The 26,721-nt window shown below is 41.9% G+C and overlaps 2 protein-coding genes across 9 annotated transcripts in view; both read left to right on the plus strand.

The window, feature by feature from the left end:
- Nucleotides 1-10,929, plus strand: part of slc7a10a (solute carrier family 7 member 10a) — a 114,851-nt gene extending 103,922 nt beyond the window's left edge. The window contains exons 5-12 of the mRNA XM_080780545.1: nt 235-360; nt 2,599-2,752; nt 3,209-3,332; nt 4,729-4,832; nt 5,309-5,405; nt 6,577-6,726; nt 6,920-7,097; nt 7,985-10,929. Coding sequence (XP_080636671.1) covers nt 235-360; nt 2,599-2,752; nt 3,209-3,332; nt 4,729-4,832; nt 5,309-5,405; nt 6,577-6,726; nt 6,920-7,097; nt 7,985-8,091 — 1,040 coding nt within the window. The 3' untranslated portion in view covers nt 8,092-10,929. The remainder of the gene's footprint in view (nt 1-234; nt 361-2,598; nt 2,753-3,208; nt 3,333-4,728; nt 4,833-5,308; nt 5,406-6,576; nt 6,727-6,919; nt 7,098-7,984) is intronic.
- A 3,295-nt stretch (nt 10,930-14,224) lies between these two features.
- The window catches only part of fhod1 (formin homology 2 domain containing 1), a 75,089-nt gene continuing 62,592 nt past the window's right edge, over nt 14,225-26,721 (plus strand). For 7 of the 8 annotated variants that reach the window (XM_080768177.1, XM_080768180.1, XM_080768178.1 and 4 more), the window contains exons 1-3: nt 14,276-14,428; nt 14,571-14,746; nt 23,695-23,801. In XM_080768177.1, coding sequence (XP_080624303.1) covers nt 14,323-14,428; nt 14,571-14,746; nt 23,695-23,801 — 389 coding nt within the window. In that variant the 5' untranslated portion in view covers nt 14,276-14,322. Of the gene's footprint in view, nt 14,236-14,275; nt 14,429-14,570; nt 14,747-23,694; nt 23,802-26,721 lie in introns of those variants that run through there. The other variant, XM_080768182.1, reaches the window with a different exon arrangement.

Here is a 26,721-nt window from a genome sequence, read left to right on the forward strand (position 1 = left end):
TGTTGCTCTAGCTATGATCAATTAACACCACAGCCAGTCCATATGCTGAGGCTTTGATCTGAGCATTATCAGCATTTTGTTCAATGTTGTCATCCTGGCATGTCTGCATTTATCATTATAGATGAAAATTGTTTATATTTTGAGGTAATGAGTAATGTTATGCAGAGAAAACGCATGTTAAGGGTTAGCCAAGAAGTCAAGACAAATTCTGACGTGTGTGTGTCTGTGTCTCAGTGTTTCTGACCTGGGTGAACTGTTCCAGTGTGCGCTGGGCCACCAGGATTCAGGACGTGTTCACCGTGGCGAAGCTGCTGGCTCTGTGTCTCATCATAATGGTGGGACTGGTCCAGATCTGTAGAGGTAAAGCGCACACGCATAAACACTCACTCACTCACTCTCACACACGCGCACACGTGCATACACTCAACTCACTCACACACACACACACACACACACACACACACACACACACACACACACACACACACACACACACACACACACACACACAGTTGGTAATACCAACTGGTGCTGGGTGATCTCACACCAGCAGCTAAAAACGTTAAAAATGTCTTTTGTCCTGCTGTGTCAAAGTACAACAGGCTATATAGCCGCTGTATAGTGCAATACGTCATTCATATATAAATCCTAAAGCCAACTTGGTATTAGGCCTGTATCTCAAGGGGTGGCAACCTTTTGTGGGCATAATATATGATGACTTAGTTGCTGGGGTGATCGCCTAGTGCCAGAAAGCACTTACAGTTGGAATGGTGGTGTACATTTTACACTACCAATGGCAATTAACACTTACAGGCTGCTAATTAAAACCACGTTCAGCCTGCATGGTGTCCTTCTTGCTTTGTGCATTTTGTCATTATAGTCATTGTCACCATGTGTCCTGTGACAAAGTACATTTATATAAGCATTATGTGATTAATATATAAAACAACCAATGAGTAAATCATTTAACATGAACAAACAAAAGGAAAGATAAATCTTTAATATGTGGGAGAAAGGTTTTATGCACAGCAAATAATAATGGATAATGGTGGAATTACTCCATGGCATTGTTGGGCGTAGTTGGTTTGCATGGGGAATAAAACTATATGTGTGTCGTATAACAAATCTAAAGAATGCTCTGTACATTTGTCAAATACAGTATTGTTCAATACACTGAAGTAGCAATGTATTCATTCACAATGTTGCCACCTGCTGGCCATTAGTGGTCGTTACACAAAGGTTAAACCTGCGGGTCAAGTACGATCATTAGTTCACAATGATCAGTGTGTAAATTAACTAAGTACATTTACTTAAGTACTGTACTTACATTTACTTAAGTACTGTACTTAAGTACAATTTTTAGTTATTTGTACTTTACTTGAGTCTTTCCGATTTCCAGTACTTTTTTATTACTTCTACTACATTTAAGACTCAGAGGCAATATTGTACTTTTACTCCGGTGGTCATTCCTAGTATTCGATGCTGTTTGTCTCCCCAGGGCATAATACAGCATATCTTGTGTAAAATAAGCAAAGACACTAATTCCAAAGAGCTTATGTTATACTTTTAAAGGTTTTCTACCATAGAACCTCAGAGTGAAATAAATATAAAATAATCCCTTTTTGATTTGAGTAGAGGTATGCTAAAATGCCATGTCCGCCGCATGTTTTCTCAGCTTTCTCAGCTCAGTTACAAATATATCGAATCAAATTCAAACAAAATCTAAATTTTGAAATCTTATTAGTTCTAATGCTTCTCACCAAATGTTATTAATGCGATAAATGTAATTTTACTACTACTACTACTACTACTACTACTACTAGTACTACTTACTACTTTAAATCAATTTTGTCCCTCAATTTACTCCCTGTTACGCTGATTGTTAATCCACCGGTAAATGTCCCCAGACTATTTCTCTGGCCAAATGACTTCAGAAGTAGCATATATTTTTAATAGGAAACACTACACAAGAATAAATATAACTGTTTCATTTGCCTTTTTTCAATGTTTTAGGTTGCATTACTGCTAAGGTCAACCATAAATGTGCCACCTGTTACGCTTAATTATAGAGGAAATTGATACATATTCATTATTATTAGAAAATATGGTTGATAAATATATTAAAATCTTACTCTGTGTTCACAATGTGATACCATATTCTTCATTACATGAGGAGTAATGGCCATTTTTAGCATAAGAATGTCGTCGTCCCCCGTCCCCCCCTGTTATATCCAACATTTGTCCCCCCCTGTTACAGTGTCAATGGAAATTTACATGGACATTTTTTGAATAATGCATTAAGCTGGACAAATATTATGTTTTGAAAAAGGTACTAGGCTGAAATGGCACCAAATAGTAGGAATTTACAATTTATTTGCTACATTTATTTGAAAACTGTAGTTACTAGTTACTTTGTCGATTTTGTTTATTATTAAAAAACATACATTAAAACATACATCACAATGCGTTGCGACGCAAATGTTAAACACTTAAAAACTTTAAATATGGGACATTCTGCACAATGACTACTTTTACTTTTAGTATGATATATTTTAAGTACATTTTGATGACAGATGATTTGTCTGTCTGTCTGTCCAGGTTCCTATGAATCATTGCGTCCCAGTGTAGCGTTCCAGTTCAGTACTGACCCGTCGGTACCAGAGATCGCTCTGGCCTTTCTGCAGGCCTCCTTCGCCTTCAGTGGCTGGAACTTCTTAAACTACGTTACAGAGGAGGTGGTAGAACCCAGGAAGTAAGAACACACACACACACACACACACACACACACACACACACACACACACACACACACACACACACACACACTCTAAAGATATACTGTACATAATAACACAAACACATAGTGTTATCTTATATCAGTAGTAGTCAAAGTGGGGTCTGGGGATCCCCAGGGGTCCCTGAGGGGATTCCATGGGGTCCCTTGCTAAATGTGTTAATATGGCATGAACTTCAGTTTAACAACTTTAACCCTATATATGTACCCTATATATCTACACAAGCTCACAACGCATCCCGATGCAACAGCAAGTTGTGTAATTAAAAGTTTGGAACTTAAATCTTGTATGGGGGTCCCTGGCACAACATATTTTCAGATAGGGTTCCTTGACATGAAAACGTTTGAGAACCACTATTATTATGATATTATACTGTATGTTATATAATGCGGTGTGATGTTGTTTTTGTCCAGGAACCTACCTCGTGCCATCTACATTTCCATTCCCTTGGTAACGCTGGTCTATACTCTGACCAACATCGCCTACTTCTCCGCCATGAGTCCCGAGGAACTGCTGGCATCTAACGCAGTAGCTGTGGTCTGTCTGTCTGTCTGTCTGTCTGTCTGTCTGTCTGTCTGTCTGTTTGTCTGTCTGTCTGTCTGTCTGTCTGTCTGTCTGTCTGTCTGTCTGTCTGTCTGTCTGTCTGTCTGTCTGTCTGTCTGTCTGTCTGTCTGTCTGTCTGTCTGTCTGTCTGTCTGTCTGTCTGTCTGTCTGTACAGTATGTATCTATCTATCTAATCTGTCTGTCTCTCAGACCCCGTTTAGACGGAGACGATCCGCAGTCAAACCGCATACGTTTTTAATCGTTTTGACCTTTCATCTACACACTGCCGACCAAAACGTTGAATGAATCCGTTAATTTTTTAAACCGGGTCCCAAAGTGGATAAATATGAAACCGCAACTTTTGCGCCACTGTGTGGATGTCCGAATCCGCATATTTCCTGAATGTGTTTTAAGACGCGTGCGCCACCCCCGAACAATAATAAACAAAGTTAATAGTTAGGGCTTTTACAGGTAAATGTACTGCTCCTACACGCCACCACCTTCGGCAACAAGTGGACATGGAGAATAGCATTCTCATTCTGTTTTTGTTTACATCGGATCGGCTGCAGTGTTGCCAGATTGTGTGAGAGAAATAAGCAGGTCTATAAAAACAAGCCCAAAAGCGACCAGGTTATTTGAGAATGAATAGCAGATCTACAAGTTTGTGTCATGATGCGACACGTGAGCTTGTTGAGCTACTATTTAAATATATATATATTTAACATATTGTAATATGGTCTGGGTCATTTATTTAGTCCAAAAGAGGTTTGTTAGAACTATTGCTTTTCAACTCACTGCTCCACTTTTCAAAAAGCTAAAATTACTTATAGGCCTACTGTTTTTCAGATCAACACTTTTGCAATTTTATTTGCAAGCTGAAAATACCCCCAACTGCATTCCCAAGCCTTTTAGTAATTACTTTCAACAAATTCTCAAATAGGCTACACAAATAACAACACTAGACAGGCAGTCACAGGGCAAAGGCTACACTTCTTCACTTCACCTAAATGTTTTATTGTAGCCTAGCTATCTTGTAGCCTCTATAGGTAGCACATTGGGCTACTTGCCTCATCCAGGCACTTTCCCTTTTGTTTCATTATTTCGTTTTTATAATGTGCTAAATCAAATCAAATCATAGGAAACAAGACCAAATGATCAACTATACACTTAACTGGCTTTGTGCTACAGCACCACCTACAGACTGGCCATATATACTACAGGCGCCTTCAGGGTGTGCATGTCGTTTCGGTCTGTACAGTGTGGACAGATAGATGAATTGATTCGATTAAGTGTAGGCTATACGGTAAACTTTTTGACACCGAATCCGTGATATATTTTTTAAAACGTCTCTGTCTAAACGGGGTCTCAGTCTCCTATTATTTATTACAGACATTTGGAGAGAAGTTGCTTGGAATGTTCAAGTGGATCATGCCCATCTCAGTGGCTCTATCTACCTTCGGAGGCATCAATGGATACCTGTTCACCTCCTCCAGGTCGGTCACGCACGCACGCACACACACACACACACACACACACACACACACGCACACAAACACACGGGTGCAGTACGTTGTTCAGACTAGTCATTGGTCCGACAAATGACAACCCACCTCATCTCCTAACCTAACCATAACCACAAGCACGGGAGCAGACGCTATCCGCATGTCGGACTAATGCCCTGTCTGAATTACATGCGGTCCCCCAAAGATACTGTACACATCTAATATATTACACAGTATTTAACCCTATACCGTGTATGACGTGTTGTCAGCAATTTTGGGGACAAAATATGCTGGGGTTGAGACAAATTAGTAAAGTAATAATTAACTACAGTAGTTACTTTTGGCAGGGAGTAATAAGTAAAGTAATAATATTACTTTTATATATATATTTTTTTAACTAACTGTAATAGGTAATATATTTTCCAACTTTATATATATTTTCCAACTTTTCCAACACTGGTTGCCAGGTTGTGTTTTTCGGGGGCTAGAGAAGGACACTTGCCCCACCTGTTGGCCATGATCCATCTGAAGAACTGCACCCCTATCCCCGCCCTGCTGGTCTGTGTAAGTACTGCACCATCCAGGCAACTAAAGTGATCTCATCTCAAGAAGGAGAGTGGGTCTGCAGTCCTGACTGGGGTTGGGGGTATCATGTTGATGGTTTACTTCTCTGATGGGGGCGAGAGGGGCACCTACCCTTCCATAGAGCCGGGGAGCCAGCACCAAACATTTGAGAGGACCTGTGATGTCGAGACTTTTTATTTGTGTTTTTTCTATTCACTTGGTCATTAAGGTCCACAGAATGAGAGGTCTGCTCTGCCGGAAATATCGCAAAAAATGGTTATGGCTATTTTTGTATACCACACCATAGACGACCAATATAAGGCACAATTTCATCATAATTTAAGTAGCATGTGTCATGTCAAACTAGGGGGTTTTCATGATTCTGCACGAAAAACACTTCATGGCCTAAAAGCGGCTATAGCCGTCATCACAAATGTGATGAGTGGATATGGCTAAATTTAGGCCAAGGAGTGTTTTTCGTGCAAAACTAATGCTTGGAATGGATTCAGAATCATGAAAACCCCCTAGTTTGACATTGCTCAATGTCACATGCTACTTAAATTATGATGACATTTTGCCTTATATTGGTTGTCTATGGTGTGGTATAAAAATGTCCATAACTTTTTTCGCGATGTTTCCAGCAGAGCAGACCTCTGGACCTTAATGACCAAGTGAATAGAAAAAATCACACCCGTGTGAAGTGAGGGGCGCTCTTATCTTACAACATCAATTACAACATAATGTTTGTTTAAGCAACGGGTAATGTTTGTTTAAGTCCTCAAAACAAATGATAGATTTCTCTTTATTGTCTATGGCGTTTTCTTAAACAAACATCGTTGAAAAACAAACATTAAAGCCATAAAACACAAATAAAAAGTATGTCATGACATCACAGGTTAATCCTTAACCGTTGAGCTTTTGAGCTTGTGGCTCCCCGGCTATACAAACTAGTATGGTTCCATTTTCAATGAAAGCGAGCACAGCTCTGTGAACAATATAAGCGACTTGCTGAATGCACGGCTCCAACGTTTTCAACCAAAAGTCTAATAATGCAGTGCTCACAGAATGTCCTTCAGGGACTTTTTGTTAGATAGGACAGGCAACACAGACACAAATGGCCTTCTATGTGAATGTTTTTAAACCTTTTTGTCCTCTCTCTGTCTCCACACAGTGCTCTGCGACTATACTGATCCTGTGTATAGGAGAAACTCACAACCTGATCAACTATGTGTCTTTTATCAACTACCTGTCATACGGAGTCACCATCGCTGGCCTGCTCTACCTCCGTTACAAGAAACCCGATCTGATGCGACCCATCAAGGTAAGCTCATGCGTGTGTATTTTCCCACACTTTTCAGTAGATCTGCTGCTACTTTTGGTGCTTTTGTGTGGTATGATGAAGTAGGGCGTTAATTTTACGAAAGGAAAAAAACAACAATCATGTGGAGAATACGGCGCTTCTGCCCGACAGCAACCGTTGATGAAGCCCGATCCTCCTCCTTTCTGTTTTAAAGGTGAACCTGTTGATTCCCATCAGCTACATGCTGTTCTGGGCCGTCCTGCTGGGCTTCAGTTTGTACTCTGAGCCTGTGGTGTGCGGCTTGGGTATGGTCATCATGCTGACTGGGGTACCTGTCTATTTCCTGGGAGTGTATTGGCAAAACAAACCCAAATGGGTCTACAGGGTGGTCGGTGAGTAAATCTTTATTATCAATCCAAAAAAACCCTAAAAAAACAATAAATAGGCCCAGGCGGTGGCGTAACCGTCTGGGCACCCGACTGGAAATCCAGTCGCAGTGTGCCGCGGGTTCGACTCCCGAGCCCGACACGGCCTTTACTGCATGTCTTCCCCATCTCTCTCCCGTTTCCTGTCAGCCTACTGTCTGTCCCTTCAAAAAACCAATAAAAAGGCGTAAGCAGCAAAAAAAATATCTTGGAAAAAAAAGAAGAAAAGAAAACAATAAAAAAATTATATATAAATTATATATAATAAATTTAAATAAATAAATACAATTTTAAAGGCTATGCTTTGCACCTTTAGTGGCCACCTATAAGTGCCTGTAGCTCCATTTCTGCGTGCTGGTTAACTATTGTTTTACCGAGTTCAAAGATATATTCTTTCCTAAATATATATTTTTTTGCCAACGGCTGATTCGGTCTGGCTCATTAGCCAGGCTAATCTTAGACCGCCTCATATAAGAACTATGTTTTATTTGGATTATAATTCCCATAGGGGGATCTTAGACCGCCTCATATAAGAACTGTGTTGGAAAACCCTAATGAAGAATCAACTGACTGAGAGAAACCGCTAATGTTACTGTCGCCGAATTAGTTAAATGTTCGCTAGAAACAGATATGAGTGACTGTCGTAAACGATACAGAGACACCTCCCTGACAATATCGCAGAGACAGTTTGTTTATTTTTGGACCACAATTCTTATATGAGACGATTTTAAGATGACCCAATGTCATTCTCCATAGAGAAAAACATCCGTGAACCAGGGGATGAGGACTTGGGCACTCTATTCTTCTGTTTGACAGCCCAGAATGAACCCCCCTCTCCTCTTGTTGTGTTTCAGAGTTGGTGACGTACGTTGGACAGAAGGTGTGCTACGTAGTTTTCCCTCAGGAGGAGGACCCGTCAGATTCAGAAACTGAGCGGCTGACCGACACCAAACATGACTGATCGCCCGGTTTCATCTATTTGCCATTTACCCTGGGAGGTTTGACAAGACAGTCAAAACTTTTTTTTTTTTTAACATTTATGTTTCAAACTATTGAAACATTGGACAGGCTACAACGACCAGACAAGCACCAGACAAGGCTCCAGTGACAGGAGTGCTTTATTAACCACTGCAGAGTGCAGCATCATGTGGAAAACTGCTTTATTTCTGGGTAATTTGTATTCCCTGCGGTGCTGAGATCCAAGACCTCAGTCTGAAGGAATTGATCCGTCCATATTTGAGACATTATTATGGGTCACAGACCCTCAGCCATGTCACACGTATTGCTTGTTGGTCTTCTTCTGTTCTCTGTGATATGCACCTTTTCATGTGTCTTCTCTCGATTAACAATAGTTTTTTCAGTTTATTCTTTATAATTTAGCTAAATCTTTGTGCCTTATTGCCCTCCCGTGTGTTGTGAAGTAGCGATGCAACTGTATATTATTTTCTTAGTGATTATTCTCTAAGAGTTAGAGTTAGTTACTTTTACAATTAATCTAATAATCGAGAAGCACAGTTTTATTTTTATTTCTTTTTTACACCAATGAATCGACTTGAAAGAAATTGCAATAGATTTTTAAATAATTGACTAAATCGATTAGTCTGAATAACCACCATCATACAACGGTGCTCGCACAAAACTTGGTACGTTTTGAAAAGAGAAAAGAAAGAAATCCCCCCCCCACACACACACATTGATTTAATCAAATCAAAAGCATTTTAAATAATCGATTAAGTCGATTAGTGTGAGTAACTGTTGCGCCGCTAATGTGAATATGTTGCTGTGTGTTATTGTTGGGATCAGGGTGTGTGGGGGGCTATGTCGGATGGTGTAACACAGTGGTTCTAAAACGTTTTCATGTCAAGGACCCCCAAATTGACACTTATTAGCCTGCCGGCCCCATTACAAAATATACACCCAAGGACCCCCATAAGAGAAGATGTTTATGGCTCTAGCAGTCATTCTCAACCCCTTTCATCTCAACGCCCCCCAGTTTGACATGCATTAGGCTACGGACCCCCATTTAATGGCATTTCCATCTCTGGGACCCCCATGTAAATCAATGTTAATTTAACTCTGAGAGTTTTGATTTGGTTCACTCTAATTTGTACATTTGTACACTCTCTGAGTTACAGTACAGGCCAATAAGGGTCCATTTGGGTTCCTAACTATCATTTAGCTAGGGACCCCCAGGAACTCCCTCAAGGACCCCTAGGGGCTGATGGACCCTACTTTGAGAACCACTGGTGTAACAAGTCTAACATGTGCAGCTCTTTTTTTATTTATTGTTTTGGCAGCACTTAACATCTATTTAACGACTCACTAGGTCCTGCCACTGACAGCATCAGGTCTGCTGTCAGCCTGTCGCTGATCAATCTGGTGACATGAATATAATAATATATATGTTCTTTACTGGCCGGCTGAGCTGGCAGCAGCGCACTCTTCTATACTTCCCTCACCTGCCTTAGCAATATTACAATCTAACATAACTACTGTTTGTGTTCTCGCTGGTTCTAAACAATAAGCTGTTTAACAAAAGACACACGTCAAGTCAGAACTGTATTGTGCAGCATCTGTCTTATGTTGCGTTCACACGGGCTGATGAAATGATACTGTCTACCTACCATTCATTGTCAATGGAAGCCAGCGACATGACGTTGCAGAGATGCAATGCTGCACCAAATCAACTCGCAACGAGTCTGCCTCGTTTCATCTGCCCGTGTGAACGCACCAATACACAGGCAAACTTGAGCTTCACAGCAATAATCAAATGTTTATATACTGTGTATACAACAGTATACATAACGATAAAAGATAAAGAATAATGAAGAAGGCAAAAGGACCTCACTCTAAATTGACTATTTATTGCCACAATAATAGTACATTTAGAGTAAATTTATTGCCACAATAAATAGTGCTGTCCTTGCCTTGCCTTCTTCAAAGGACATTTTCACCCCCAAAAATGAAACATTTGATATCTAAAAGTCACCCTGTGTTGCCTTGGATTACTGGAGACATTTTCTTTTCGCACAAAACTTCCACGGTGAACGAAGAATCCACAAAACAGAGAAAATGCTTGATGAATTGAAGTTACAGAAAACAAATATCAAACATCCCAGGCAAACTACTTGTTTGTGCGTGAGACTCTTTATCCAGAATTGTATCCGGAAAAACCGTAAGGGGCACAATGGAAATAAGCTCTCTAGCTTTTTTGTTTTGACAGATATGTACATAAGATATGGTCATATACTGTATGCATGTTTGTCAATAAAAGCATCAATCAAAAAACAAAAACTGTTTGAGTGAAAATACATGTGTTTTGCAAATACTGAACAAATGACTGGATGCATTATGAGACTCTTAGATTATACTTTAAAAATGGTGTGAGAGTTTAGAAACAAATGATATTGATATTGTTAAACTTGGTGCCTGCTAACTTCAGTTCATCATGTCGAACGAGCTGTTTTGGGATTCTCCGTTCACCATAGGCATGTGAGAAGAAAAAACAAATCTCCAGGAATTCAAGGTAACATTGGGGGAGTGGTAAGAAAAATTGAGGGTTTGCAAATTTGTACTTTTCTACATACATAATGTGTATTGACTGTATAGTATTATGCATGTTGACTATGCAGACATTCTGTAAGGGTCCAGACTGATGGTGCTGTAATGAATTGAAGCAGTATCGCTAGTGACACTGGAATGGGAGGACTCGTACCCTGTAGCTATGCAACCCCTAGCCCTAGATGGATAAAGTAGATCAGTGATTCTTAAACCATTCATTTCAAGGTCAGTCCACAGTTTACTAGTTTAGTGTGTGTGTGTGTGTGTGTGTGTGTGTGTGTGTGTGTGTGTGTGTGTGTGCGCGCGCGCTCACACACACACACACACACACACAGTTTTTGTGAACTGATGTTTTGTATGAAAATAAAAAAAGAGCTTAAAGATGTAAAGGATAACAAGATAATGGCTCATTAAATGTAATTATCAGATGATTGAAAGAAAATAATTGTTGGTCCTCTTGTTTGGATAAACCAGCTTGTGTGTGTCTGTCACAGGTGGAAAAAGTAGAAAGTGTGTATTGTCGCTGTTTGTTTTTGCACTCATGATTTGAGGCATTTTGCTTGAAACGGACCAATCCTGCAAACTTAGGAAGGCAATCTTAGCCAATGGGGATGGCATATGGGGAAGCGTGTTCATAACATAGAGATATATAGAGTTGCGTGATATATGGATAAAATGTGTACGAGTAATATAAATAAATTAGTTTTGCAAAAATCTGCCTCATGGTGGTGCTATAACAGGCCATTGTGGAAAAATTGGGGCAGAGGTTTCGTCATTGGCGTCCAGAGAGTGTGTGTGCACAGTTTGGCATCGACCAGGCCAACGGTGCCGGAGATTAGCTGTACACAATTTACAATTTACAATTTAGGCATTTAGCAGACGCTCTTAATCCAGAGCGACTTACATTAAGCAAGAACAAAAAAGCATGGGAATACATCACATAAAGACATTTATCATGAAACATGCGTAAGCTAAGAAAGTAACAGTGGAATATCTATAATGAAACTATACATGTATATAAGCTATACATCTATACTACTATGCTACACATATGTACTATGACGTGCTATGACTACATACAATGCACTTATGCTGTCTACATAACATGCTATAAGTCTGTACACACACGGACGGACGACACACACACACACACACACACACACACACATGCGCACACACACACGGACACACACGGACACACACATGGACAGAGTGCAAAACATACTCTCTCCATGCCTTCGGCCTGGTGGAGACAAAAATCACACTTGTGTGAAGTGAGGGTCGCTCTTAACATCATCATCCGTCACATTCCGTGCTCAGCCAATCAAATAATCACATTCCGTGCTCTCTCTCTTACACACACGCACATGCCCAAGCTGTGCAACTCATACGCTGAACAAGATCGTAACCATTACCTTGTGGTCGAAAGGCGAGTGCTCTCCGATTAAGCTACCTGCTATACATAGTTTATACTTCTGCCTGCCTTGCCCATGTCTCCTGTGACATTTGTTTTTTAAATCTATGATGAACCCTAGTGTACCTCTGGGGCCAAAAATTCATTGAAAATAGCTCTACAAGCTTGTGAGCTTGTAGATTGGCTATTCACGGCAAATACATTTGGTGTAGAGGGTAAATAAGGGTAAATAATGGTGAAACTAAATAGCAGCTCTTGCCAGCTGCCCCTGGCCACACAACCCCATCCTCTAACAGAAAAAGGAAGTCCAATCCAGTACTGGATTTTCTCAGGCAAGAATCCCAAACTGAGCAGAAGCATCATGAAGAGAGTGAGGCCAAAACTGAACTGGCCTTTTTGACAAACTGCCAAACCACTAGTTATTCAGGACAGTTGTAAAATAGTGTTTTAATATGGAATATTTGACCAGTTCGTACACAATAGTTTTGTTCATGCTGGACCAGGCAGGCCAGAATTAAATATATTTAGCAATAAGGTGTAAAAGCCTACCCAAACACGGTGAAATAGCACGGATTGGAAATTCTGTACATAGCCTAGGGTTAAGGTTAGGTTTAGGTGTGCTGCACCGTGGGAGGTTAGGTTTAGGGTGAGGGTTTGAGATAGGTTGTAGTTGTAGGACTAATGACTGGTCTAACCAATGACTAGGCTAAACCAAGTAGCCTACTGTCTAAACTATAAGTACTGCACCCATGCTGTGAGGAAGTGCAACATTTTAATGGGAGATACCTTGGAAACAAATTCTTTAGAACTCTTGACATCCCGTTAGTCTGGACATATATGGATTCTGCGTGCGGTTAACCAACATTACTGTTAATGATTAGGTTTTAGTCCACTTGCCAGAATGTGAACCTGGACATTTTCATAATTGGCATAAGCTGGGGTATCGTTGACAACCTATACTATTAATTTCATTATGCTTTTAAGTAGTAGCTATGTGATGTGTCAAACTAGGGGTTTTTCATTATTCTGAATCCATTGCAAGCATTCATTTGGCATGAAAAACAGCACAGTTCTTACTTCTTTATGTGTGTGCGAAGCCTGAGTGACCGCCACCAAATCAGTGGAGCTATTCCTGAGAGCAATTTCCATGAGAGATCCTGACCGGACTCCGCCAGATGGGGGCGGTATTGTTTCACAAACTGGGTAGGCTATTTGTGGGGATGGAAAACACATCGTCAGGGGAGAGCGAAAAACGAATTATTTATTTTGGGAAAAAGTGGAATTTCATGTTGTAGAACGTTTAACCACTTTAACCATATTTTATATTTTAAAAAACACCATAGGAGGGTCTAAAAAATAGACGAAGGGGGTGGGGCGACATTTACCTTTTTAAAGTAGGCTAGTATTATGGACCAGCGGTTGCAAACGCTGAAAAATAAATAATAGGCCCAATAATAATAATTATACTTAATAATTATTATCATATTGTCATCATATCCTAGTAGACCTAGATTATTTTCAGGACATTGAGTATTTGCAAAGGGAAAAGACAGGAGTGACATATGCAGTGGAGGTGTTAATAGGAGAAATTTTACTTTTTTATTTTTGTGTTTGTTTTACCGTTAGACATTGATTAAAGAAGAATGTAAATCTCTCAAAACTCTCTCTCTCTCTCAATTTCAATTTCAATTTTCAACTTTATTGGCATGAATGTAGTAGCTACAGTATTGCCAAAGCATGAAGTTCAACATGTTCTCTCTCTCTCTCTCTCTCTCTCTCTCTCTCTCTCTCTCTCTCTCTCTCTCTCTCTCCCTCTCTCTCTCCCTCTCTCTCTTAATTCAATTCAACTCAAAGGAGCTTTATTGGCATGAGAAAACGTACGTTTACATTGCCAAAGCAGAAGTGGAACAAGACAATAACAATAACAATGTATTTACAAATAAATATTGGATATAAATAGGAATTAAATAAAGGTGTAAACAGAGCTGTGTTTATTTTTTCACTGTGGGTTTCTCTCTCTCTTTCTCCCTCTCTCTCTCTCTCTCTCTCTCTCTCTCTCTCTGTCTCTCTCTCTCTCTCTCATTGTGACGTCACCCCGGGGCGGGGCGGGGCAGTCCCAAGGAGCGCTTGGTGTGTTTCTGGACTTTCCACTCACTTCGTGTCTGCACGCCGACAGGACACTTCCTAATCACCTATTGAATAACAACCAAGTTGTAAATGTATTTGTATATAAACCGAATTAACGCGCGTTATTATATATCTAGTTGTTGGAAGTTTGTTTTTAAAATATATATCCGTAGCCTGCTGTTTATAGCGGAGACAGGTACCGTGTGAGACCTATTCGTTAATTATCTAGCCTTTAAAATAAATAAATATATATATATATACACTGCTAAGACGTTTTGGTCTGTATCGATATATCTGCTGAGTGAAGGTCTGTTCTAATAAGAGGATATTTGCTCCAGCCGCGGCCATGGCCGCCGCTGTGACCTGCCGGGTGCAGTACCTGGAGGACTCGGACCCGTTCCTCTGCACCAGCTTCCCGGAGCCCAGGCGTCCTCCCCATGTGGAGCTGGACCAGAACCTGGCCCTGAGCGAGCAGATAGCCGCCATACACAGCGTCCTGGGTCCTCCACTCAAGGTGAGACACGGTCGGTCACACGGGGTACAGGAGGACAGGTTAATCAACAATGCATTGCTTTGTATCAGTATGCAGCTGCTCTGTCATGTATTAATGCCGCTCTTTCATATCTCTCTCTGTCTCTGTCCTGTCCTGTCTGTCTCTCTGTCTGTCTGTCTCTCTCTCTCTCTCTCGCTCTCTCTCTCTCTCTGCGTGTGTGTTTATCAATGTCAATAAATACAAAATACAGAAATGATTGAACACAATAGCAACGAAATGCACACCACAAAGTAAAATAAAGTCACAGTCCATATTCATCCCACTTCTTCATAATGATAAGACTGATAGACTGTTTCTAAGACACAAGCTTGTCAATCTGCTGTATATTCTCTTCACTGTGCCCCAGTCAGTGTCCTGTCCCAACCAGTGCTTTCTAAATGATGAATGCAGAATATAATACAATGTATTACATGGACACATACAAATACAGCAGTGAATATACCTTTTCACCTTTTTATTAGTCTTCAACTCTGGCAATGTTCTGTGTACTGTGGGTGAATGTCCAAAATACTTGGAACTGATACCCTGTTGGCACAGGTTGGCAGCCTACTGGAACCTGTAATTTGTCCTGCTAATGTTCAGTTAATGATGACACTGCTTTATTCCAGGCAATGATGTGTGGCAGGCTCCCTGAGCCATGTAGCTCAACATTGAGCTAACAAGTCTTCTGTCTAGAACTGTAACTTTTTCAGCATTCAAAATTCAGAAGCATAAAAGTATAGCAGATCTACATCCGCCCGCTACTTTTGATACTTTTGTGTGACGCTGTAGTATGAAAAACATTTTTGAATGTTTGAATGTGGAGAGAAAAAAAGGCTTGTTTTGACGCATCAGGAAAGAGTGAGTTTATCATAATCTTTTTACTGGCTTCATATTGGAGTGTTCATTGGAGCATTCATTTATTTCATTTGTAATATTCTGGGTTATCTGAGGTGAACTGTGGCAACGTGGAACATATTTGTTTGTTTGTTTACTGTCTTTTATATTTATGTGCCTCCTATATTTATTTATGTGCCTCCTCACAGATCTGTTCAGGATCCCTGTTAGAAGTCTGTGAAGCTACAGTACACGCCGTCCCTCCTGCAAACCGGGCTAACCGTTTGTCCCACAGAGACATATTATGGCGAAAACGTACAAAACAACAGCAACAGGGCATTGTTTAACAATGGATTCTCTTCCTTCGTGGAGCCAGCTTGTTGTAACCTGATAGGTTGAACAGTGACTTGGAACCGTGTCAGTGCTTTGAAAATAGCAGATCTACAAGCTCACAATGCGCCGCATTGCGCCACATTGAGAGTTTGTAAATCTGCTATTTCCAAATGGCCCAAACCTGATAGGTTGCACAGAGACTTGGAACTGCATGTGTCTGTGCTTTGAGGTAGATGTAAAGGGGGAGGGTCATTTGATCACAAAGCACGGCTCATCATTTCTCTTTTCTAATGATGCCACATCATCTTAAAACACGATACTCTTTTCAGAAAAGATGAGATCATTCTGTTCCACTTTTTGTAAGTAAGTAAGTTAGACAGGGAATCATGGGGAGTGACACGCAGCAATGGCCACTGGGATCGGGACTCGAACCTGTGACACGCTGTCAGGGCCAGGCTACAATTAAGCCTAGGTGCCTGCCTGCCCGGACCACTAAGCCAGCGGTCTGGGCCCTGCTCCACTTTTTGCCATGAAAATCCTGGAGAAATAGGTGCTTTCAGCCCTGCTGGCGATGGGGCTTTATTAAGGATGTGTTTTGTTTTGTCTAATTTACACACGATATCTCACAATGAAATGGGAAGATTGGCATGACACTTGCTGTGTGCATTCATACTCCCTGTTTGATCTCTGATTTTTGTGACCCCATGGCCTTTCTTCTCTAGCACCACCCTTAGAGCAACATTTCTACTTTCACTCTATTACCTAATCTAACCCCCGGGGTCTCCACAAATGGTACGAATGTCATTCTTTGTTTAACCAAGTGAAGTACTCAATACTCCTGTCTTGTGAGTGACAATGAACTTCAAACTGAGTTTGATGTTCCATAATACTACCCTTTGCTTGTAACAGAATAGTGCATAGGCCACCCAGCTTGGCGACGGCCTTTGCTCAGTGAACTGTCCTCGTCTTCTAGTTTGTTTTTTCTTCTCTCTCTCTTCTGTTTTTTGTTTTTAGCCGCACTAGTGAGAGGATGGTAATGTTGGAGGGTTCAAATCATTTTGGTTCCGTTTGGGTGTACAGCCTCTTGGGGCTGCTATGGGGCAGCCCTATTTTGACTTTTAGTCTTGACATACTGGCCCTAGGATATGACAAGTGTCATACTGCCAATAGCTGAATGAAGTGCTGGGAGTCTGGTGCAACGCACAGGTCCTGGGCCTGGTGAGAGCAGGAGTGGACCTGGTGAGACGTAAGAGGGGACGGACAGGAGTCAACCCACAGAGCCTAGTCCTTCCACGCGCCAGAATCTGGTTCTCCCAGTCCTGGCAGAGTAGTTCCGAAGCAACGGATTGTGTGGCCTTGGTCTCTGCCTAGTGGTTCTGATCGAGGGTAGCTACTGGGACGTAAGTTGGGACTTACCCGTCACTGGGTCACCCGAGTGAGGGGTATGATGTTGGTAGACACGAAACCCTGATGACCTTGGGATACATCACTGAGATACGTTTTTTAGTTATACAGTATTAGCCACATGCACAGTTCCTGAGTAAGTAAATTTTATTTATATAGTACCTTTCACAGAGAGGTCTCACAAAGTGCATTACAAAACGGACAAGCAAGTAAAGCGGATACAAATCTTGCTCTACAATTCAGCTCAAAACAAAATTACAATACAAGCATCAGAATAATATAATAAATCAATAGATAAGTTAAGTTAGTAAGTTCAAGATGAACCATCCACGAATGCTTGTTTAAAAATAAATGTTTTAAGGCAATTCTTAAACATGTCCTAAGGGGATGGGATGGGATCATGTCTATTGGAGAGATCTGAAATGATTTGGCTGACTGTGAGTTTCCACAACCTGCTCCCACTATACAGGATGTGAACCACAATGGAAGAAGTACAATGTAAAAGTACCAATACCACAATGAAGTCTCTGTTACAAGTAGAAGTCTGTTATAAGTACAAAAGTTATTAAAATTAAGTCATTAAAATATACTTGGGTTTGAAAGTAAAAGTACTCATTTTGCATAATCATTTTACAAATCTCCAAATTCATAAAAATGCTTTGAAAATAGCAGATCTACAAGCTCACAACGTGTGCACCGTGTTGTGAGATTGGCTGTTTTCAAATGGCGGAGCGCCCTCGCCCTCAAGTTTTACATATGTCAGCCTCCTGGTGGCGCTATAACAGGCGCCACCTGCACACAATCTTCACAGAGAAGATTGTGTGCACATCTCAAAGCCTATATTTTTCGGCCAGGTGCTGGATGTCAGGCATCGAGGCAAACATCAAGGAAGAGAAAGAACATCCGCACACTAGTTTCTAGAGCTCCGAGACTTACTTTATTTTAGAGGCAACACATATGTAAATTTTGTAATAAGGAATGGTTTTGCCCACTCAATTTATAATTAACGTTCCAATTTTGGAGCTCTGGCTCATAGACTAAGTAAGAACCAAAATGAACTGAACCGGTTCCCATTGGGAACCAAACGTCTTTCCCCTTCTCTCCACAATAAATGGTGAAGAAAACTTAAACACTTTTTTCCCCTGCAACTTTGCAGCTACAGTAGTATACATTTGGGGGCAGCCTGTCTAGTAATGAGAAGGTCACGGTTCGCCTCCCGGCCCGCCCATGTCTACGTGTCAAAGTGTGCCTGAGCGGGACCCTTCCTTCCCCTCCCCGAGCACTCATCATGACCATCTGAGCATCCATCGACTGGGTGAAGTTGAAAATGAATTTTACCCCGCGAGATTAATAAAGGTCTATATCGAACTGTCTGTCCAAAACGTTCAAGCGCAAACCAAGAGCTGATTGCAGCTGATTTCAGTGAAAATGCCAGTTTTGTGCCGTTGAGGCTGGTACATTCCATCATAATGAGAGCTCTTACTGTAGATCAGATAAAGACAGTGGTCCCTTCTGGAACAAAGTCCTCCATCCTGCTGTCCCTAAGCCATAATGGGCTTCATCAGACCGCTGCAACAAATCTCCAGGAGATCGGAGGAACGGATAGCACAAACAATGTAAATGCTGAAATCACTTTTTAGTCGACAGTTGGACAGTATCTTAAATGTTTTGGAAATGTTTGAATGAACACCAAGTGGATGCTCTGAATGGTTGGTGATTAAGGTTGTGCTTTTATTGAAATGAATAAAAGTGGACCAAAATCACACCTTTAAAAAAAAAGTTGATTACAATACAACATTATGACATTTACGTCCCTTCGATGAGACATGTGGCTGCAAATGGACACGTTTGTTGTTGCAGTGATTTGCATGTGCGATTATTTAGTTACAGATCAGTCTGACCACTAGACCTTGCATGCTGCCACCCTTGGAGGATACTAGCCTAGTTGATTCTCCTAAACGGGAATCCAAAATGCAGTTGTTCTTGACGTGCTGTCGTGCTCTGTCTGGTCCTTTCCTATAAGTTTTCATTGTTTTTACAGGAAAGTGTTGTGTGTTTTCTGGTCTAAACTGAGCTGGCCCTAAGAGGAAGAGGGTGGGTTCTGTAAACAGCTGATAAGGTCTGAGGAACAGGCTGGCCTGCTGTGTGGAGGGCTCGGAGGACATGGCAGCATGCAGTGACTGCTGGAGATTCTGGAGCATGTAGTCGTGGGAGGGTGTAGCAATATAAGAGCGTGTTTGCTGCCCTGACGGTGATAAGGGCTAAAAGGGCTCTTCCTTCCTTCCACACGATGAGTTGGATTTCCACAGTTTTCTCATCATCAGCGCCATGAGGGTATACAACTTCAGCGTGGACGTTCCCAGTGGTGTTGACGTCTTCTAGCTAGTTACACAGGAAATAGAGCCCCTAATTCTGGCAGTGTGCTTTAAGTGCCTCTCTCTTCCCGTTAACCTTTTGAACATTTTGTCGACCGGGGTCCCTCAGAGGTCTATATGTGTCCCCTCGGTTTTGTTTTCACTCCTCCTCTACACCAAATCCCTTCACCGGAAATAGATGATCTACAAGCTAACAATGCATTGCGTTGCAACGCGTTGTGTGCTTGTACAGTAGATCTGCTGTTCCAACTGAATGTTTACCTCTTTTGACATGCCCAGAATAGGGATGCTTTGAAGTGGTTAACCCATTCTGACCTGAGATCAGATTCATACGAGGTTTTCACAGGACACACACTGGTCTGATTAACCCATTCTGACCTGAGATCAGATTCTAAAAATGTCAGTCGTTCTTCGATTTTTCAAAAAATAGCAGACCTACAAGCTCGTAGCGCGCCACTCGGTGGCGCGCTATGAGCTTGTAGATCTGCTATTTTTCAATAGCTAAAGCATAACATGATGCCAACACCAAAATGGGTGCCCGGTCAGAATGGGTTAAACTACTGTATGTTCCCACTGGGATCGAACCTCTAATCCTAGCACTGTTGTGCCTTGCTTTCATTTCGTTAGTGCCTTGCTCAATAAAGGTTTATCTTGCATATATTGAGCTATACAAAGAATGTAACCCGGGCCTGCAGGCTCCACAGCTAAATAATTTATTAGGTATTCTAACTATTCTTGGTAGAGTTGGTGGTGGTACGTTGACATAAAATGTGTGTTGGCTGGTATCAGAAGGTCATGATACATGCCACACATCATAGAAACATGAGGCAAGGCCATGAAACAACCAGATGCATACCTCTCTATGACTCACTCTACAAACAAGGCTAACGCATCGACTGTCAGCCAGAAGCAGTCAGACCAGTGACAGATAAACTATAAATAGATGTTCATGTTTTCTGACCTCAACCCCAAATTAGAGAAAGTACTCTCACTCTGTGTTGTTGGTAGACTTTAAGAAATCGCCCACACAGCCACCGGAGAAGTTTACAGACCTTGGAAGTTAATCAAACCTCAGTCATTTTTTAGGTCACCTTCAAGCGTTTTTTTTGTGAATATAATTTCCCACAAAGATAGCATAGCATGAATTCCTTGGGGTCACAGAGCAAAGTTCCTGTCTCATTAGCAACCCATTTCGACCTGAGGTTGATTCTGAATTCCTTTCCCGGATTGAATGAGTTAAAGGGTCATTCCACTCATTTTCAACATATTTACTATGTCATTAATATACCTTAGAGCTGTTGTGTGGATATAATAATAAAAAATCCCCCTATTCTGTGTTTCCTAGAACTGTTAATGATTTTCTTTGTTCATGATTTTTCTAGGAAACACAGAATGGGGGGACTTTTTTTATTGTTTCCACACAACACCTCTAAGGTATATTAATGACATGGTAAAATGTTGAAAATGAGTGGTATTCCCCTTTAGCTTTTTCCCCTCATTCTCTCTCTCTCGCTCTCTCTCTCTACTTTTTCTCTGTTATTTGGTGTATTTATGCCCATCGTTCAACATTTACTGAATGTAACTGTAAGTGGGACAACCTGCATTAGAGGTGAAAACCTCCCGTAGTTAGATGTTATCAGATTCATTATCATAGCGTTCCTATCACTGGTGGTCCGTGAATGAAGGTATTGCATGTGGTCCCTGACCATGCATTTGGTAATGTAGCAAAATGTTGCTAAACTTTTGTTTACTGTTCTGTTCCGTCAACTAAACGTATGTAGAAGTGTGTCAATGTTGTCAGTTTCTGGGAAGTCTGATTTTAAGAAATTCCACAGAAAAGGGATATTGAGGGTAAGTGTACCAGCTTGCCTGAGTGAGTCATCACTCAGTGAATAGAATTAATTAAGTATAACTAAACCATGGGATAGGAATAGATCAGTGGTTCTCAAGAAGAAAAACCTCTTTTGGCTCTGGACCACCACTCATATATTTCTGTTAAATAATGCCGTGGCTTGATATAACCTCAGGGTGGTGGTCCCCAGGTTTGATTCTTAGTCAGGGTGGTGGTCCCCAGGTTGAATCTTAGTCAGGGTGGTGGTCCCCAGGTTGAATCTTAGTCAGGGTGGTGGTCCCCAGGTTGAATCTTAGTCAGGGTGGTGGTCCCCAGGTTGAATCTTAGTCAGGGTGGTGGTCCCCAGGTTGAATCTTAGTCAGGGTGGTGGTCCCCAGGTTGAATCTTAGTCAGGGTGGTGGTCCCCAGGTTGAATCTTAGTCAGGGTGGTGGTCCCTAGGTTGAATCTTAGTCAGGGTGGTGGTCCCCAGGTTGAATCTTAGTCAGGGTGGTGGTCCCCAGGTTGCATCTTAGTCAGGGTGGTGGTCCCCAGGTTGATTCTATAGTCAGGGTGGTGGTCCCCAGGTTGATTCTTAGTCAGGGTGGTGGTCCCCAGGTTGAATCTTAGTCAGGGTGGTGGTCCCCAGGTTGAATCTTAGTCAGGGTGGTGGTCCCCAGGTTTGATTCTTAGTCAGGGTGGTGGTCCCCAGGTTGATTCTTAGTCAGGGTGGTGGTCCCCAGGTTTGATTCTTAGTCAGGGTGGTGGTCCCCAGGTTGAATCTTAGTCAGGGTGGTGGTCCCCAGGTTGAATCTTAGTCAGGGTGGTGGTCCCCAGGTTGAATCTTAGTCAGGGTGGTGGTCCCCAGGTTGAATCTTAGTCAGGGTGGTGGTCCCCAGGTTGAATCTTAGTCAGGGTGGTGGTCCCCAGGTTGAATCTTAGTCAGGGTGGTGGTCCCCAGGTTGAATCTTAGTCAGGGTGGTGGTCCCTAGGTTGAATCTTAGTCAGGGTGGTGGTCCCCAGGTTGAATCTTAGTCAGGGTGGTGGTCCCCAGGTTGCATCTTAGTCAGGGTGGTGGTCCCCAGGTTGATTCTATAGTCAGGGTGGTGGTCCCCAGGTTGATTCTTAGTCAGGGTGGTGGTCCCCAGGTTGAATCTTAGTCAGGGTGGTGGTCCCCAGGTTGAATCTTAGTCAGGGTGGTGGTCCCCAGGTTGAATCTTAGTCAGGGTGGTGGTCCCCAGGTTGATTCTATAGTCAGGGTGGTGGTCCCCAGGTTGAATCTTAGTCAGGGTGGTGGTCCCCAGGTTGAATCTTAGTCAGGGTGGTGGTCCCCAGGTTGATTCTATAGTCAGGGTGGTGGTCCCCAGGTTGAATCTTAGTCAGGGTGGTGGTCCCCAGGTTGATTCTTAGTCAGGGTGGTGGTCCCCAGGTTGATTCTATAGTCAGGGTGGTGGTCCCCAGGTTGATTCTTAGTCAGGGTGGTGGTCCCCAGGTTGATTCTTAGTCAGGGTGGTGGTCCCCAGGTTGATTCTATAGTCAGGGTGGTGGTCCCCAGGTTGAATCTTAGTCAGGGTGGTGGTCCCCAGGTTGAATCTTAGTCAGGGTGGTGGTCCCCAGGTTGAATCTTAGTCAGGGTGGTGGTCCCTAGGTTGATTCTATAGTCAGGGTGGTGGTCCCCAGGTTGACCCTGACTCAAAAGCCCATCATCCATCCGTATTATCTGCCTTGTCCCTTGCACTATCCAGTGGAGTATTAATGGCAGCTATTTAACCCATTTCGACCTGAGCTCGATTCTACAAAATGTCTTCTAAATCCTACCAGTTTTCTATGTTATGTTTCTATGTCAACCAAAATACAGAATTATCTGTATTTGTCCACGGACCCCCTTCTGAAAATATGGTGTTCCAGGGACCCCTCAGAAGCAAAGATTTGTGTTAAAAAACGCTCTGAAATAATATATATTCAATAATTTGCGACACATTTTCACGATTTTCCAAAAAATAGCAGATCTACAAGCTCATATATGAGCTTGTAGATCTGCTATTTTTCAATAGCTAAAGCATGACATAATGCTTAAAACACCAAAAGGGGTTCCCGTACAGAATGTGTTAAGTGATCAATGTTCTTCTTTTTTGTCCTGTATCTATTCCAGTTGGAGGACTGTACTCTCCAGTTGAGTTCAAATGGCAGTTATCTGGACCTGGACAGTTCTATGGATGAGCAGAGGGACGAGCTGGAACACTTCTATGAAGATGTGGCGTAAGAACATATCTATGACTCTGTCTGTCTGTCTGTCTGTGGCCATGTCTATGTAGGGCTGGGTGAACTAGTCATTTAAACTTCCTCTCCTGTTGATGAGTCGGGACCCGATCAGGCATGTGTAGTCAGAGATTTAAACCGGCTATGACATCATCATGACCTCATGAACCTAGTACAGATGACAAGAGGGACGGTCCGTTTAGGAGAGAGAGAGAGAGATGGTGTTGGAGAGACAAATGGTAGTACCTACATTTTCTGTCTCTGTCGCACACCGTTTAGTTGAACTGTCCCCCATTGAAGTCTATCATTTCAGTCTATCAGGCCCTCATTTATCAATGGAGTGTAAATTCTGCCTTAAATTCGAGCGTGTGTTTTGGCGTGCGCTCACGTCGGCACGGCATTTATGAAGTGATCGTAAATAGCTGATCCTGGCGTAAATATGTTCGCAGCTTTGATAAATGTCACGGTTGAAACAGACCACCATTGAAATAACACAGCCCTTAATATTCTCAAAACGCCCCGATTTTACGACATGAACAACCGGAATCCGACCAAACAAACGTTTTGAAATCCAATAAGAAAATAGGTTCCCCTCTCGCCTCGCTTGCCTGTGATGTCCGCACACGCAAGTGTGCAAGTGTGCATTTTGGCACACTTTCTATATCTATATTTAAAGCTATTATTCCAACAACTATTTTATTGTGTGCACTTCCAAAACATATGTATGAGGTCCCCATTATCTCTGTGGCATTGGTCAAAGTTTAACATTTTAAGCTTCTCCTGAAATGGTATTTGGCTACAGAGGATATTCAATATAATTATCTTATCTTCTGGGACAGGGCCTTTTGTGTTCAATTTCAACAAAACATGTCCGCTCATGTTGAACCATGTCCACTAGTTGCCTGGCCACATCTACACCCACATCTACATCAACACCACCTGGCTTCCAGATTGTTGATTTAATTAAGTGTGCCCCACTTAATTGAAGTATTAATCAATTATATGAAAAACTAGAAAAAGTGCCTTCTGGGCACAGGTGTGTGTGTGTGATGTTTGGCAAAATGTTTAGGAGCAATATAAACGTGTGAAATTTGGATACAATCTGAAGGAGTAATGTTAGAAAATGTGTTTTACATATGTCGGCCTCCTGGTGGCACTATAAAGAGCAGATGTGAAATTTTTTGTATGCCAACTTTATCCACAGATCCGTGCAGTTAGATGTAAAAACACTTAGCGCCACCATGAGGCTGAGTTGAAAATGTTCATGTGGCATTTCTTCCTCGGCCTAGTGGGAATGTGCTTGCACAATTTCACGGAAATCACATGATGTGTGTTTTTTTTTTAAACTGAGCACTCCTGCGAAGCCAATCTTAGCCAATCAGGATGGATTCTGATAAATCTGAAAGACCCGTTTCGTTGAATGGCTCTAGAGAGACTGTGTACCAATTTGCGTGATGTTTGGACACAATCTGTAGGTGTACTGTCCAAAACAGTACACCTTTTTGCACAAAGCAGCCTCCTGTTGGCGCTATAACAGGCCGTTCTAGAAACTTTGGGGCAGAGGTTCATCGTTGGCATCCAGAAAGTGTGTGTGCAAAATTTGGCATCGACCGGGTTAACGGTGCCAGAGATTAGCTGTTCACGGACGGACGGAGTGCAAAACATACTCTCTCCCCATGCCTTCGGCCTGGTGGAGACAAATATAGATTTGAATGAACAATTAATCAACATTTTCAACTTTCAAGAACTTTCTAACATTTTCTAAAATAAATTTTAAAAAGCTTGTGATCGGGACATCGCTAGTAACGGTGGAAGTCTGTAAAGCCCAACACACCGTCTGCGAACGCCGCGCGTCAAAACAGCCGCCTCCGTTATTTCAATGACAAACAAAACAAATAACAACTTAATGTTAGAACAGGAGATTTATTTCTGTCTGGTACTCAGAAAGTGCTGTCATGCTTTCACTTAACCTTTTTAATTACATTACTATAGTTTAGAAATGCACACACACACGTACGCATGCACGCGCGCTTGTGCCATAGTGTAATAGTCATTCTAACAATATCAGGCAGGATGATTTTCCTGTCTGGACAGGAAGTGTGTCATTATTTTAAACAACAGAAGCCATTGTGCTGATACAGGAAGCGGTTATGGTTGGCTAATTAAAAACAGCAACAGTCATGGTGCTGTTAGTACTACAAAGACATTATACTGCACAGTATGAGTGCAACAGGTCATCAAACTAATTGATTAAAGAAAATCGTTTTAATAAAAAAATGTTTTTTAACATTTTTTTCCCCCCAAGTCTGTATCCTGCTACCCTAATAGACAGGGGTGCATGAGCACCTGGCCGTTCATTCGTGCTCTATCTCCGACCAAGCCACACTTCCACCACACATCTCTCTATGCAAAATAAAACCTGCACACTCCCACAAAAGACATAGACTACATTGCATTCGCCAAAAATGTCTTATTTACTGTTTAAATATTACTTTTCTGAAACACGCTATTCTTGCTCAACCTCAACAGCCTACGTCAGAATCGTCATGTTGGCGTCTACTACGCCAACTACGTTCACTTAATGGGGCCAGTCCTTCACAGTGACACACGCGTTAGATCAACCACGCGACCGGGATGGTTTCTACCTCTCAATGTCGTGCCTACTCTACACTGCCATCCCAAGTCCCCTCCCCCTTTCACTGCTCCTGTGTGTGACCTGTGAACTACTCTCTGACTGCACTGTGGCTTGATTTATATGTGCGAGGTGGAAATGTAATGCACATAAATTAATTATAGGTCCAGCAAGCAAATCATGATTGTCTGTTTGTGCTCAATAGGTCACCATCACATTCCGATTTTAGGTGTTGTGTTTTTTATGACATTTATTTTGGCCAGTAGTTTCATATCTATCCTTTTCCCT

This window comes from Protomyctophum bolini, assembly GCF_963924005.1.
Source record: "Protomyctophum bolini genome assembly, chromosome: 1".
In the NCBI taxonomy this organism is placed as follows: Eukaryota; Metazoa; Chordata; class Actinopteri; order Myctophiformes; family Myctophidae; genus Protomyctophum; species Protomyctophum bolini.